The sequence below is a fragment of the Macadamia integrifolia genome, chromosome 13 (genome assembly GCF_013358625.1).
Source record: "Macadamia integrifolia cultivar HAES 741 chromosome 13, SCU_Mint_v3, whole genome shotgun sequence".
In the NCBI taxonomy this organism is placed as follows: Eukaryota; Viridiplantae; Streptophyta; class Magnoliopsida; order Proteales; family Proteaceae; genus Macadamia; species Macadamia integrifolia.
Genome location: NC_056569.1, coordinates 19,273,990 through 19,289,449, shown reverse-complemented (window position 1 = coordinate 19,289,449; position 15,460 = coordinate 19,273,990). Strand labels below are relative to the sequence as shown.

General features: G+C 35.7%; 1 protein-coding gene and 1 pseudogene across 1 annotated transcript in view; one reads left to right on the top strand and one right to left on the bottom strand.

Annotated features, from left to right (window-relative positions):
- Nucleotides 1–1,627: 1,627 nt before the first annotated feature.
- Nucleotides 1,628–2,384, bottom strand: LOC122059076 (annotated as a pseudogene).
- A 5,160-nt stretch (nucleotides 2,385–7,544) lies between these two features.
- Nucleotides 7,545–15,460, top strand: part of LOC122059075 (serine/threonine-protein kinase EDR1-like) — a 52,696-nt gene continuing 44,780 nt past the window's right edge. Inside the window, exons 1-5 of the mRNA XM_042621775.1 lie at nucleotides 7,545–7,799; nucleotides 11,586–11,647; nucleotides 12,133–12,524; nucleotides 14,441–14,644; nucleotides 15,101–15,292. Of these exons, the coding sequence (XP_042477709.1) occupies nucleotides 12,279–12,524; nucleotides 14,441–14,644; nucleotides 15,101–15,292 (642 nt within the window). The 5' untranslated portion in view covers nucleotides 7,545–7,799; nucleotides 11,586–11,647; nucleotides 12,133–12,278. The remainder of the gene's footprint in view (nucleotides 7,800–11,585; nucleotides 11,648–12,132; nucleotides 12,525–14,440; nucleotides 14,645–15,100; nucleotides 15,293–15,460) is intronic.

Below are 15,460 nucleotides of genomic sequence, written 5' to 3'. Positions count from 1 at the left end.
CTGTAGGCTTTGATAATCGTTGTTAGCAAAAAAAAAAAAATTTGTTTTCCACCCCTTTTTTTACCTTTTCCATTATTCTCTGTCAAACAAACAAGGCTTTAAGCGTGTTTGTAGGGGGAAAGAAAGAATGCTATATGGTCACGTGGACCGTACACCTACACACAAAAGGGTCCAATAATATTGCCCTACTGGGCCACCCCTTGTAAAATCACAGAATCTATCCTTATTGATGTCCCACGCACTCTCATTGGTCCCCATGCGAGTGCAGAGGCTACACGATCAAGTAGTGATCTCATAAAAAGAATTGATTCTCACACATCTTGTTGAGTAGGCATTTTGAGGTCAATTCTCTAATGCATCTTTTACGAGCTATGGGTTAAAAAGCCGCCAAAATCCTATACTTATAAATTTAGAGAATCAAACAAAGAATATTGTTGGGAGAAAAGCCTATGTTGTACCAAAGCAAATTCACAACATGTGCATGATTGTTAAAGGAAGTAAATTTATCACTAATTTTGCCATATTGTGACTTTGCGAGGGGCCTGAATTTTAATTGTAAGGCTTGATCCCTAATCCTAAAATTTTATTGATGGTAAGTGCAAGTAAAAATTTGTAATAGAGAAACATAGTATAAAAGGACTGAAAAAGTACTATATTGAAAAACTTTAGGAAGTAGATAACTTTCTACACAAATTGTATGATTCTATATAATAGCTTAAGTTTTTCGATTAGATAGTTGAACATGGTATAAACTATAAACTATAAAGGTCATTCGATCCACTTACGTTAACACATTAGTGTTTAATAACCGAAAAGGACCAAACATGTCACATATAATTTCACCTACAATAAATGAAGGGAGTGTTGGGAGTAATCAATTGGAAATCTGAGAGAACTTTAGGAAACATGGATAAAACCGTTTATGATCAAATCGAATGACACCGCAAAGGAATGATTTGGTTTCGATTTCATAGATTCTCCCTTCACTTCAATTCGGTACAAAAGGGGTAAACTGAATAAGAACCATTTACAAAAAAAAAAAAAAAAAAAAAAAAAAAAAAAAGAAAAAAAAGTGAATGCACAGATGAACATTTATAGCCCTTGTCTAAATATAGTGGCAAAGTAGTTTTTTTTTTTTTTAAAGGAAAATGGTACACTAAATTATATGTAACCATGTGGAAATTGACGATTGTGCTCAAACTTTATGCACTCTTTCTTAAAAATCAAATCGTGGAACTCATGACGTTACAAAACCCTTGGTTATTCTCTGTAATGTCAGTACAGATAAGGGTATAAAAAATAAAGGGTAATTTACAGCGCCACCCCCTTGAGAATGCCAGTATTATAGGAATACTCCCTTTTTTTTACCAAATTAGACTCAGACCCCCTGTCGTCAGTCTCTATTAAGTGATGCTATGAAATGACTATTTAGCCCTTATGAATAAAAGACTTTTTTTTTTTTTATAATACCTTATGAGTAAAAGACTAGGGCTTAACAGAACCCAAGTTTAAGAAATGGAATGGAAGCAAAGCAACGGAGAAGATCTGGTCGGTCTTATCTATGATGTTAATTTCATAGAAAGAGGGAGAGAGAGAGAGATTAGAGATAGAAGTACAAACCTTCCATTTAGGGAAGATGGATATCCACACCCCTCGGCCCCGTCATGTTCACCGCTTCGTGGTCTCTATTCTCCCCTTTCGACACGAATGCCCTCCATACCCAATCCATTATTGGCATCGACACCATTTGTCCCTTCCAGACGGATCTCCGATGCCTTCCTCTCTTTGCCACTGAAGAAGGGTTGTATCGATATCTATCCGATCACCCTCACATTTCGAAACTCTGTTTCTCTGATCCTTCAAGCCATGTGGTGAGCAAGGTTGGTTCCGGCACTATCGCCAGCAAGAAAGCATTGAGAGATATCGGCATACATTGTAAAATTGGGGAATTTTGCCTCGTCGAAGAACTTGAGAGTATCAAAGCCATCATCATACGGTGAGGGAAAGTGGTGCTCCAAAGAGAGTCGATAGTTGACAGAGATGACGAAGATAGGAATCTTGCGGGCGAGTCTATGGCAGACATCATGGTAGAAAAGGGAGTTGGGGCTGAAGAAGGTGAAGCCTCCGCCGTGGAACTAGATGATGACGGGAAGGGTACCGCCGCTGCCTATGGGGGTTGTGTTAGTGGGTGTATAGAGGCGAAACCACAGGTTTCGGGTGGTGTCGACGGTTACATCGGAGGTTTTGACGCCGTTAATGGGTTTATCTCTGGCTTTGGCCTTCAGGTCCACGAAGTTGTGTAACGGCAATTGATGGTGCCGTTGGGTCACTATAAGATGTCCGTTAGTGCAAAAAGGAGAGAGAGCACGATCTTTGGCTTCCATGGAAGCACTGGTTGTGAAGCCGTTGATTTCTCTCTGCTCATTATCTTGGTACTTTACAATTTTTAAGGGTAAAATGGTATTTAGAAGAAAAAAAAGACCTACTGATGTCAGCCTTTGAGGTATATTCTCTAACAGTGACTGACGGTAGGGGGTCTGAGTATAATTCGATGAAAGAGAAAGTGTGTTCCTATAATATTGGCATTATCCAGGAGGTGACACTGTAAATTATTCAAAAAAAAAAAAAAAAAAAACTGGGTACATGTCACCTAATCGCAACCTATCAAATCAAGTTTTGGTTCACTAGAATTAACTACAAGTTGCTCACGGCTTCACGATTTTTGCAATGATGTCTTTATCAGTAGGAAGAGAGGGAGATGAACACTCAACAACCATGAACACCACTCATATGAGTGTTTGTCTCAGTATCAAAACAATGACATTAGTTTGCCATGATAAATTCCTTGGTCATTTCTGAACGTCATCTTCTATGGACTAAACTGCTTTTCAAAACCAGTACTACTTAGCATATGTGAACCGATTCTAAATTAGATAACAAAAACTGAATAGAAACCAAATCGAATATAAAAGGATTCTGGTTTTGGCTGATTCGTCCTATCCGATTTGGGTTTGAGTTTACCTTGTCAAAATGTAAACCACATTGGACTTGGACCAAATAATTGAAAGCAGACCAATTGGCACCCTTGCCTTAGAACATATATGGTCATTAGGGTGTTAATCAGTTCAGTTCTGATGTAGACGATTCGATTCAATTTGCTGCAAGAATCTTTGGGTAAAACTAAAATCAAATTATTTAATAAATGGTTTCATATATTAAAATCAAAATCATTTATAAACTGTTTCAGTTTAAACAACTTCTTATGTTTTCTAATTTTTTTATCCAAACAACTTCTTTATCTTTAAAATTTTTAGTTAAATAAAAGTAAATTCTAACATTGATTTAATTGTTTATTATTATATGTTTTTTCTTAATAGTTGTTTAATGTAAAATTTTTTTTTTTAATTGAAATGTATGTAAACTTAACATTGAATGACTTAAACTTATTACGTATATATTAATTGGTTTAACGGTTTACCAACAATTTAGATTTTGAAACCAAAATCGAATCACAGTTTCATTTTTAAAATCAAAATCTGACCATTTAATAAATGGCTTCACGGTTTTGGTGTAAACGGTTTGGTTAGGTTTTGGTAAACGGTTTTGGTTTCAAATTCACATTTTTATATGGTCATACGGTCATACCTCATAGGCATTGTCAATGGCTCAATTTAGGCTTTTAAAACAAGGGATTTATCTCTGTCGATATTGATCCAAATCAGATTGGTATCAATCGGGATCGGATAGATTTACTTCTGTTAAAATGAAAATTAGTATTTTGGACCATTTTACCCTTATACCTTACCAATCCAATCCGATTTTTAAAACCATGGCTCAATATCCTTCATGTTGAAACACAATCCTGAAACGATGTAAAAAAGAATGAAAAAACGAGAGTAACCAACCACACACTGTACACAGATTGAAGATATTTGGCAAGATTGCCAATGCCCTCAGTGAGATGAGTTTCTGCTTCACTATCAATAGAGAATAGGTTTATACCACTCGTTATCACACCTCTTTCAATTTGCTTACAGAGAAAGAAAATCTTGCTATCAATATATAGCAAAACCCTATATAGGAAATTTACAGAAACTCATATAGCCATAGAAAAATTTCCTCGGAGGCTGCTACTAATGAACCCCAACGTCGAACCACTGGTTCATCGAGACCTTGCCAGTAACACTGATTAACACACAGGGTGAGCCAATTCTCCTTTTTACCACATATGAAATTTAAGACATCGTATACCCAACACTTCGCTATTAGTTTCATACCATGAATCATTACCCTGGGCATTCAAAAATGGTACAGAATATTGTGAGGTATTTTGTTTCCGACAAATGGAATACTTTCCTTCTGTTTTCTTCCTTTTCGGTCTATTTCCAATAATTGGATCTTGCTTGAGTTCTTAAGTCTTCACTGGCCATGGCCATACTTAGCCTACCCCGTGATAAACATGGGTTGCTAAACCCCGTTGATCCTATCTGGAGATTCCGGACCCCTGGTGTAAAGTTAGAACACAGAAGTCCCAAGACCTTCTGTAAAGGCCAAAATCATACAAAAAACTTGTCCATGTCTCTGGCTCTCTTCTCACCCAAACATCTATGCAAAGTTTTCAAACCACGCTGAAGTGGACCAGGCAAAACTGGGTGTCGACTCTCTAGCTACCCGTTTGGTGGTTCAATGGTTTCAACTCTTGTTCTAAGTTCTAATGCCCAATATTGAAGTCCTCGAGGACTCAATTTGAGGGTGTCAATTTAGAATCAAAATCGAAAACATAAACTAAAATCGGCTATTTAAAATGAATCAAATTTAATCGAAGTAAATTGGTTTGATTTTAGTTCAAATTAGAATCTTCTCTTGGTTAGTTTCGATTTCAATTTCATCTCTAAAATCAGTGAATCAAGGTAATAATATATTTTTTTTACTATTTCCTTTTTAATGTTTAATAAAGGTTTGGTGAATCATGATCTTAACAAATAAGGTTTTATTATTATTATTATTATTATTATTATTAAACACTTAAAATAGGACCTCAACTTAATATAAAATTGAATCGGAACTTAGTAAGGAATCTAATGAGGGTAATGGTATTCTCTGACTACCTTATTCTCATAAATAGCCTCTCGTTCCCCTCCTCTTCTCCCCCCATCTTCAATTGTGAGCATTGTGTATGATATACTGTCTCTCAAGTCTCACTTCTTCCTTTGCTCTTTTGTGTACATCAGTTGATCTAGAATGGGTTGACTCATTATGTTTCTAAATGGATTTTGTCCTATCCGAGAGAGATTATTTGAATTCCCCCTCTCTCCTAAGTCTAGGGCCCTCTTTGGTATCATTTATCTTTTTGATTTTTGTTCACGAAAATGATTTTGACTGCATTTGGTATCATTTATGGAGCTTGTTCTTATTTAAAAGAAATTGGTAAACACAAAAATAAAAATGAGTTCAAAGTGTCATTTATGTGTTTTGGCCAAATTGATATTTAATTATTTTTCAAGTCCCTTGCCCACTCTTCTTCAGTTCAAAGTGGAGAAAAAGAGTTATAAAGCAGATGGGTGAAGAGAATCTCTTCATTCTTTTTTTTTTTTTTCAAAAAACTATTTTTGTCAAGTAGTTACCAAACCATATTTATGTTTTGATAAAAAATAGTTTTCATTAATGATTTTTATTAATTAAATAAAAATAAAAAAGAAAAATGATACCAAAGAGGGCCTAGGAAAATTCTTAAGTCTTATATTGGCATCTTCGCCCCACCATTTCTGAATAGAATTTCTCATTAAAAAAAAAAAAAGAAATCCAATATATATTGGCATCTATATAATGTGTTTCTATTCTTAGTTGGATTTGATTTCAGTTTCTATATTTTACATTTTAAATCCAGCCTATAGACACCCACCCAGCCACCCTTGCTGGGGGCGCTTTGATACTTTCTGAGACAGAGAGTACAAAAGAAAGAAGGAAAAGTCTCACGCGGATGAGATACTGTGGAGTGGACGTTAATGAGCCACCTATTGACAGTTGGCTGTTGGAGACTGGACGAAGGACACTATGGCCTATGGGTACTGGGCTTTCAACTTTGAATCGACCGCGCGCGCGGAACACGTGACTTTATTAATAGAGTTCACCACCACATAGAAAAGCCTGCCCCTTTCCATTCCCGTTTTAATCGATTTTTGCCCTTTTCTGGGGTAATATAGTAATTCGCTATTGTTTTATGGTAAATTCTTCAATACTTTATATTATCTTTTTTCGTAACCAGTTAACTGTTTTGGTAAATCTATTAATTAATTTAATACTAATAAATGTAATCTAATTATGGGAAATAGTTTCTGAACCACTCCAGTAGGATATCTATTAATTAATTTAAATTGAATACTAATAAATATATACTAATTATGGAAAAAAAGTTTTTTGAACCGCCCGAGTATGATAGCTAGCAGTTATGTCCCTATCTAATAACCTTTATTTAATTTAAATTGAATACTAATAAATTTTATCTAATTACGGGAAATAGTTTCCTGAACCACTCGAGTAGGATACCTATTAGGTAATTTAAATTGAATACTAATAAATATATACTAATTATGGGAAAAAGGTTTTCTAAACAGCCCGTATAGGATACCTAGTAGGTCCATGTCTATCTTTCTCATCTTCATATATATATATATATATATATGAAATAACTTTATTATCTTTTAATATATGTTAAAATATGTATCTCATTTCATTAGACATAGGGGGTGTGAAATGACCATTACACCTCTCTTGATTGATGTCCGTGTATTTTCCTTAGAGGAAATGTTTTATGTGGGACATTGCAGCTCCAAGGCGCACGCGAGGACCAATAAAAATATCAACAAAAAATTGCATTTCCCATTTCATGGGGGACGGGTGGTCATTCTCACCCACCCCAACCCCTCAAAAAAAAAAAAAATCCTTAATTTCTATGAGTACACAACTGTGTAGGAAACAACCATGAAACGTGCAGGCTTAGGTGATTAGGGAACCGTTTTACGTCACAGCATGCACTGATTGTCATGAGTTGGGGTGTTGGCCACTGGGCTCAAGTGGTAGGGACATTACCGTAATATCCACTATAAAATCACATCTCAACTGGTTTGAAATCTTTGGGCCGGATCTACGTATCCGGTCTAAATATAAACCATATCAATCACTGAATGAAGAGCACCTTCCCCTCAAATAGCATTTTTTCCCATACACGGCATTGACCAACGGTGTATTACTAAATATGACCATATGCGAAACGTCTGAACTGCCATTATTAGTACACGTGTAAAGTAGATCATTATCTTAAATTTCGTAGTCAACACACTAGGTGTTGGGTCAGTGGTCCAGTGATGGGATTGGTCGGTCAAGAATCTGATGGTCGGACCATAATGAATCGGGGCCGTACAGATATATAATACGGGATCACGGAGTAGGGACGGACAGCCTAGAAAAAGGAAAAGCCAAACTTTAAACCGATAAAATATATGGAGAGTAAAAATATATTAAGAAGAAAGTAAGATTATTAAAACATTAAATATGGTGGCTGATATAAATTTGAGTTTCTCCGGGCTGTACATTTCTCTTCTTCTCTCCTTTTTCAGATTTTCTTGAAATTTTGAGGTTCTTCAGAGGAACCTCTCTCATCGCTCTCCGTTCTGGAACGATTATTTTTGGTTTATTAGTTTTCGTTTTCATGTCAGAGCTTCGATTTGGTATTGCAGTTTGAATCGCAGAGAAGTTAGATTTTGTGCGATTTAGAGAAACTCAAATGCTTGGATCTGCTGGTGAGTTCTTCTCCCCCCTTTTTCTTCACATCACTAATTCCTTTCTTGTTTTCTACTTTTGCTTGATTGAATTGATCTTCTTTTCATCTATTTCTTTCGTCTTAAACAATTCAATGAGTGAATTCTGTATTTTAGTGAATAAAACTTGGAAGTAGTTCTGAGTTTCTTTTTAATTGGAGGCGCTTCTTATCCGATGCTGAATTTGGGAGTTTGGATCGAATGGAGATTGGATTTCTTCATTTTCTTGGCGTCTCTATTATATTCTTTTCTTGGTATAACTTTATGTTTGAATGTTTGTTTATGGTACTTGGTGACAGTGGAGTGGTTCTTATCTGATGTTCTATTGGAAAAGAAAGTTTCGAGCTTTCCACACTTCTAGGGTATTGAGAGAATCTTGAAGAATGAAATTTGATTCGAAGTTTGCTCACTGACTCCACTGGGCCGATAGAGCTATCCGGTGTCCTTTACTGAACTTGACAGGGTCAAAGATTTTAGAATTTGATGTCAAACTTACCTTTTCCTGAGTTTTTTCATATATTGATTGACTGGACAATAGCCTAGTATTGGAACTGTATGGCCATAGTGATTGCCAATGTAGCTACTGGAGTAGTGGTTTAGCTTTTGTAAGAGCTTGAAATGAAGCTTGTGTTTGACTTTCTTTTCTAAACGTGGCTCTTGGCCTCGTTTGCAATAACATTGAATTTGTGTAGTCCTGCAGAATGATACTCCAGATAGTATAGTTCAAATTTCGACGAAATGTTTTGGTTTTGACACTTATTGGAACGGAATGGCATGTGAATTGAGGGATCTTCAATGTTTCGTTTTTCTCTGTTAGAGGTGATGCCTTGACAACCTTGTCCCAGTTGAAACCGAAATCTTGAACCTTGCTAGATAGTTACGCTGGGGTTTCTCTCTTTTTCTCTCTAAAATGAAATATAAATTTGGAGGGAATTAATAAATCAAATTGATAAAATTTATGAACTTTGAACTAAGTCGTGGTCGGGTAGGGGTCTCTTCCTCCGCCCCCTGTGGTGGGAATGAATAACCGGGTAGAGGTCTAACTAACTAAACTTATCCCTATTGAGGGTTTTAGTTGATTGAAAATTGATTGAAAATTCAAGCATTACATTTCTAGGAAGAAGAAAACTAAGGTCCACTTTGGTATCATTTTTCTTTTTGATTTTTACCTATTTAACAAAAATCATTAATGAAAACCATTTTTTATCAAAACATAAAAATGGTTTGGAAACTACTTGAAAAAAATGGTTTTTTTTTCTGAGAAATAGTTTGGTATCTCTACGTGCAAAATGATTTTTTGAAGAAATGGGTGAAGAGATGTTTTCTTCACCCATCTTCCTTATAACTCTCTTTCTCTACTTTGGACTGAATAAGAGGGGGCAAGGGGCTTGGATTTCTAATTACAAAACAAGTGACTACTTTACCTCTCCGTATTGGGACTTTAAGCATGTGCTCATTAAAGTTCAGCGCAAAAATAACTGAAAATCAATTTTGGCCAAAATACATAAATGACTCTTGATCTCTTTTTGGTTCTTGTGTTTTATCAATTTTTTTTTAAATAGAAAAAGCTCCATAAATGATATCAAATGTAACCAAAACCGTTTTTGTGAACAAAAATAAAAATGAAAAATGATACCAAAGAGGGCTTAAATAAACCAAGAAATTTCTTTTTTCTAACTTTAAAGTAGCTGCATTTTTTTCTTCCTGATAAGTAACAAATTCTATTGATTAGAACAGTTATATTTATTTGTACAGAAAAATGTAACTTGCCAGATAGTCCCTCCCCCAAGACAGGAATAAACAAAACCAGTTACTTTTATTTGAACATCAATCAGCTATTCTACTAAGGGAATGGACAGTCAGCCAGATCTAGATCCCCTATTTTAGGAAAAAAGGCTGCCATGTCATTTGCTAGGCTTGGCTTCCAATGGAATGAGCAGTTCTCTTTAGATGCCGGGGACCTAATGTGTCTAAGAATGTAATAAGTTCTTATATTTTAAGCAAACATTCATATATTGTACTGTGATTGTCATTGTTGTTATTTTTGTTTTTATAACTATCGTTATTATTATTATAATTGTTTTTACCATTATTGGGAATATGATGGTAATTCCTAATTGTTTGGGAAGGTTGGAGTGTATTGCTCTGACAGAAAATCGCTTACTGTTACAAAAGAGGATGAACACTTTTAATGTTTTTCGCAATCATTTTGAAGGATGTTTACATATATTTCTATCATTTACTTCCACTTAAATTGGGATAGAAGTTTGGACTGAAATTTAAGTTTAAGACTTCTTGACCAACCTGACACCAACAAGGGGAAGTTATCCTTTAATAAGAAAGCTTGAATTAGGGTAAGTAAATCAAATAAGAGTAATTTGGGGGCTGGAGAGTGATCTATTGAGTTCTGGTATATTGCAAAGTCCATTAGCCAACAAATTGAGATCCCTCAAGTCAAGTGCTCCACATGAACTCAGTTTGTAATGTTTACAATTATACCTACTAAGGCTTGGCAAGGGTTAAGTTTGAAAGGATAATGAATTTTATCTGAGGAAGAGGCACAGAAGTACAACTGTAGCCAGAGGACCAAATATAGTGAACGTGATGGAAATACAACACTATCTATACAATATGCCCAGACAACACCTTCCGAATCTGTAGGACAAGGGCAAACATAAGGCCTCCCAAAGGGTCGATGAAGTTGGTTTGGAGATCACATGGAAACTCCATCTGGTTTTCTGGTTGCAAATGGCTTATCCCTTGCTCATGCTTGCCTCAACTTCTAAATGCGGTAGCCCAAAAATCTTTGTTGATGGATTGTTGTGTAATAACATAATCACAAATATATCGGGGACTTTAAAATTCTTTTTTCCTTGTAATGTTCATGCTGCCAATATCTTATCTGTAAGCAAGATATTTTCATAAAATAGTTTAATCTGTTGCCACTAAAAACGTCATTATATTCTGCAATGAATGCTTAAATGTTGCGAAGAGGACTGTAGGAGTTGGAATCATTAGCACCTGATCACCTTTTCCTTTTCTCCATTGGTAAAAGTTTCCATAATTTTCCTAATATCTGCTTTCGAATAGAGTTTCCGTAAATGCACACATGTACCATATGATATTCTTCGATTTATTTATTTTTTCTTCTTTTTTTCTTTTGTTTTTCATATGCAATTTGGCATTGACCTATTAACGCCCTGCTGTTTGTGTGTGAGGCTGCATTTTGATGTGGGATGGTCTGCTCTGTTAGCTCAATATTACCTACTTTTATAGTGGTTTTTTGTTAGTTCTTGTTCATTCCTATGGTTTTTTGTTAATTTTTTTCTTTCAAAACCTCAGTGGACTTCGGCTCACCATAGTTCTCCATTAATGGGCTGTTCATGTCACAACTCTCCTATTTGCCAGTCAAAGCCCCGCAAATAAAAATATGTTCACAGGCAATATTACTGGATGAATGGATGTGGTTGTTTTTTTTACTTGTTTTACTCATGCGTTCCTTTTTTTGCATACTGTGCTTGAAACAGATAAAATCCTGTGAATTTCAGTACTAAAGATGCTGAATTCTTAAATGTTGAAGTTATATGTACATCTGTGTCACACTCTTCCTGGCATTTTCTTGCTAGATCACCCATCATATGTTGTTTTAAGGAAATTGCATGTTTTTCTGTGGTAAAAGTCATTGAATGTTTTGGTCCCAGCCATTATCTATTTGGGCAGGTTTTATATTACTTCCTAGGAACTTGATCTACACATCTTTTGTTATAGGTTGACATTATGTTTTTGGAGCTGGCGCCTGTTTCACGGAAAAAGTTTCACGGGTTCTTTGGGTGAGCTGCTCTCTCTATATTTTCATCTGCTGTTAATGTCATTTGAAGTCAATTTATGCCCTGTTTTGGATTCATGAACATTATGCTTATGCAATTTTCAACTCCTGGCTTGCTTTTTTAACTAGCCCTTTTTAAAAGGCTGAGGTCAACCCAGAAAACAGGCACTAAAGGTGCAGAGAGAGAACAAGCAGGGCCAAAAGTTGTTGAGGCACCCAGTGCCACCCTCTAAAGAGTGAGAGAGAGTGTGTGAGAGGGTGTGGTTCAGTCAGTGCAAGCCAAATTTTAGAACTGGAATCTTTTTTGCATTGGAGACCTTATAATTCTCTGAGAAATGATCTTTCTTTTCATTTTTAATTCCTTTTGTCACTTAATTTTTCTTGCTTGAATTTTTAGGAGTATCAGAGCCAGTGTTGGACATTCATTGATACTCAGATTTATTTGTACTCCAATATTTGGTAACAGGTTAAAACTGTTTCCTTTTGCAGGTCATATGACCACCACTTCAAGGAAGTCGTAGTAGAAAACGTTTGTAGAGCCATCTTCTGTCATCCAAGAGTTTATTCGAACTTCAGAATTGCCTCTATGGGCTGAGAGGTGGAGAAATGGTTTTAATTGGAAAATCCTCAAAAAGATGGACACACGAGAAGATGCAGGGCCAGCTGAACAAGGGCCTTCTGGCGCTACTTGGTGGCCCTCAGGTTTTATTGAAAATTTTCAGTCTGTTTCCCTGGGATCTCATGGTGGTGCTTCACCTAGTAAAGAACTGAAGATCAATCTTGCCGAAGATGAGTTGTCATCTCATAAAGCTTCACAAATCCTCTGGACCACTGGAACTCTTTCTGGATCAATTCCTAATGGTTTCTATTCTGTCATTCCGGTGAGCTGTTGGTTATAATTTGTGGTTGGATATGAAATTCTGACCACACATTGAGTGGTTGGTGGTTCTTTCTTCTAATGTTTAAAAAGTCTTGTCACTCGGAAATTACAAATTTTTGTAAAAGGTGTGGATGTATAGATATATATATATATATATATATGTATGTATGTATAATTTCCAAATAAAACATCAATCCTAACCAATTGATCATTGACCGTTCCATATATCAAATATTGTTCTGATCTTAGAAAGTTTTGGTGAAAATGATGTGAAGTGTGTCGGAAAATTCGAAAAGTGTTTAGGAAACATCACACATTTTTTGGGGATAGATGAGACTTACAATATTGCATCTTTTGAGTATTCAATGAAATATAACATTCTGGTCGAAATATCAGGGAATGGTTTGATCTTTAGAGCATCGTATCTATGCTTGAAGGTAGATGTCATGGACATAAAAATGACATGACTGTTCTTTTCATTTTCTTTTGATTGATGATAGGAGATTTTCATTGCAATCAGCTCAAAACACTAACCTTTACCAACTAATTGGGATTGACTAATCAAATCCTGTTTCTCGTTCTTTATAACTCAAATTATTCATGTCCTTCCTCACCAGTTTGACCGATGGTATATTTGGCTTACCAGTTTGACCGATGGTATATTTGGCTTACCTTATCCTTTACCACCTTCAGTTTGCACCATATGTTTATATCAACCCTTTCTTACTGGTGCTTTTACTTGTCTCCATAGTGCATATCCAGGCCATCTCAATCATCCTCATCATGTCACCTGTTGATGCAACCCCTATATTCTCCTGAACATATTTATTCATAATACTATACCCTACCTAGTCTAGCCAGTCACAACATTCCCATCTTGTTACACTTATTTAGTGTTTATCTTTTTCTTTCGTTTGCACAATGTATAGCCCATACTGCATTGTGGTCCACTGTCTGTTCTGTAAGATTAATCTTTTATATGATAGTAAAAGATGGTACAGATGACACTGACAAGTTTGGGGGAATTCCTATCTGTCTGTGAAAAGGAGTAGGTCTACGAGAAGGTAGAACCTAATTTTCGATGGTGAAGGATGAGAAATAGACTGACATAGAAGCGCTTCTGTGGACCAGCCCAACCTGTTTGGAGGTCCAACCTGAATAGAACCGGGTCCAAATTGGTCCAGTTGGATATTTAGGGGTTACATATTCTGAGTTGTTTTGTAATCTTTATTTCCATGGAAAGTAGGATACATAGGAGATAGAGTTTGATTTTGCTTCTACTTTTAGTTTTAGACTATGATTAGGTATTTAGGGGTTACTTATTCTGGTTGATTTGTTTATTTGTCAGTGTTTCTAATTCTTGTCCTGGATTTTTTTTTTCCCATGTTTGTTTTTTGGCATAATTTTGTAGTTTTTATGTTTTGAAATTTTCCATAGAGAAGATGTGGGAGTATGCTGAATTGCAGTTTCCTGTTGGGTGACACAAGTAGCGTTTGTAATGTAATCCTGTTTTATATTCTACAACATAACATAATCAAAGGCATGTCTTCACTGCAGCTTCTTAGTGTAATCTTCTGGTTGATTTTTATGAAGAACTTTGTAATAAGATACAGGTTTGTTGTAATCAAATATCCATGGCCATAGAGTTGAAAAAGTTTAAGCCCTTTTCATTTGTGAGTTGGTAACTGTTGTTGAATTTGGTATGCAGGGAAGTGAAAATATATTTGTTATCAGCATTTGTTTGTACATGTAATTGATGGTTCCATGTTTAATGTTTGTTAATAATGTTTGTTTGTGCTTGCAAGTTTGGGTATCTCATTTTCCATCCTGTAGTTTCCTTTAGATTGGGATTTTGAATCTGTGATGTTTTCCAATGTCTTATAACTGTAATAAGATAGTCGTTATTTTGATGTGCAGGACAATAAGCTTAAGGAGCATTTTCATAATATACCTTCCCCAGATGATCTTTATGCAATGGGTATGGAGGGTCTTAGAGCTGATATTATACTTGTAGACTCAGAGAAGGATAAGAAACTTTCCATGCTAAAGCAACTGATTGCGGTTTTGGTGAGAGGATTAAATTCAAATCCGGCTGCAATGATAAAAAAGATTGCTGGAGTGGTAAGTTCTTTGATTTTCCTTGTTTATAATATATATGTTTACTATGATTTTACTTTAAAAAGGCTGTAGTTCATGTTTCCCTTGTTTAGTGCCTGTTACCTCTTTGTGTGTTTATAAGGCCATAGGCATAGATCCTATTTCTCTCTATCCTGAACATGAATCTTAAGAGCTCTAAATCAAGTTTTTTTGACAAGAAAATCTTCTTTTGCTTTCTGAGGGGTGAGAACCGGAGATTGTACAGTGTGAATAAATATTATCTAATGATTCAATGCTTGTTGCTAGTTTCTCTCTCTTTTGGTGCATACAAACCTACACTGTGACATATACAAGTTTTGATTAGACATTGGCATGCTCAACTGCATTTTCTGTTCTGTAACTGTTACTAGTTTTATAATAAAATTATAAAACAAATGTTTTGATTGTGTTTGTTCTGTTCCTGATGTCACCTACATGTAGGTTTCTGATGTTTATAAACGGCCAAATTCGGAACTAAGTCCAGCTAAAGCTACAGTGGAGGAAATGTCTCATGTGTCAGAAAATCGAGGTGTCCAGCTGCTGGGGCAAATAAGGCATGGTTCATGCCGACCTCGAGCAATTCTATTCAAAGTCCTTGCGGATACTGTAGGACTTGAGAGTAGACTTATGGTGGTAAGCTTTCTCTTTATTTGTTGTAGTACATTGGCCTAATCAATTTATTGATGTAGTCTCTGTCTCTTGGATCTTTCCCTACTTTCAATTTTTTCTTTGCATAAAGAGACACCCTTCTGGATATTTTCCATTGGTGATCAGACACCATAGCTAATTTGTATGGTTTCA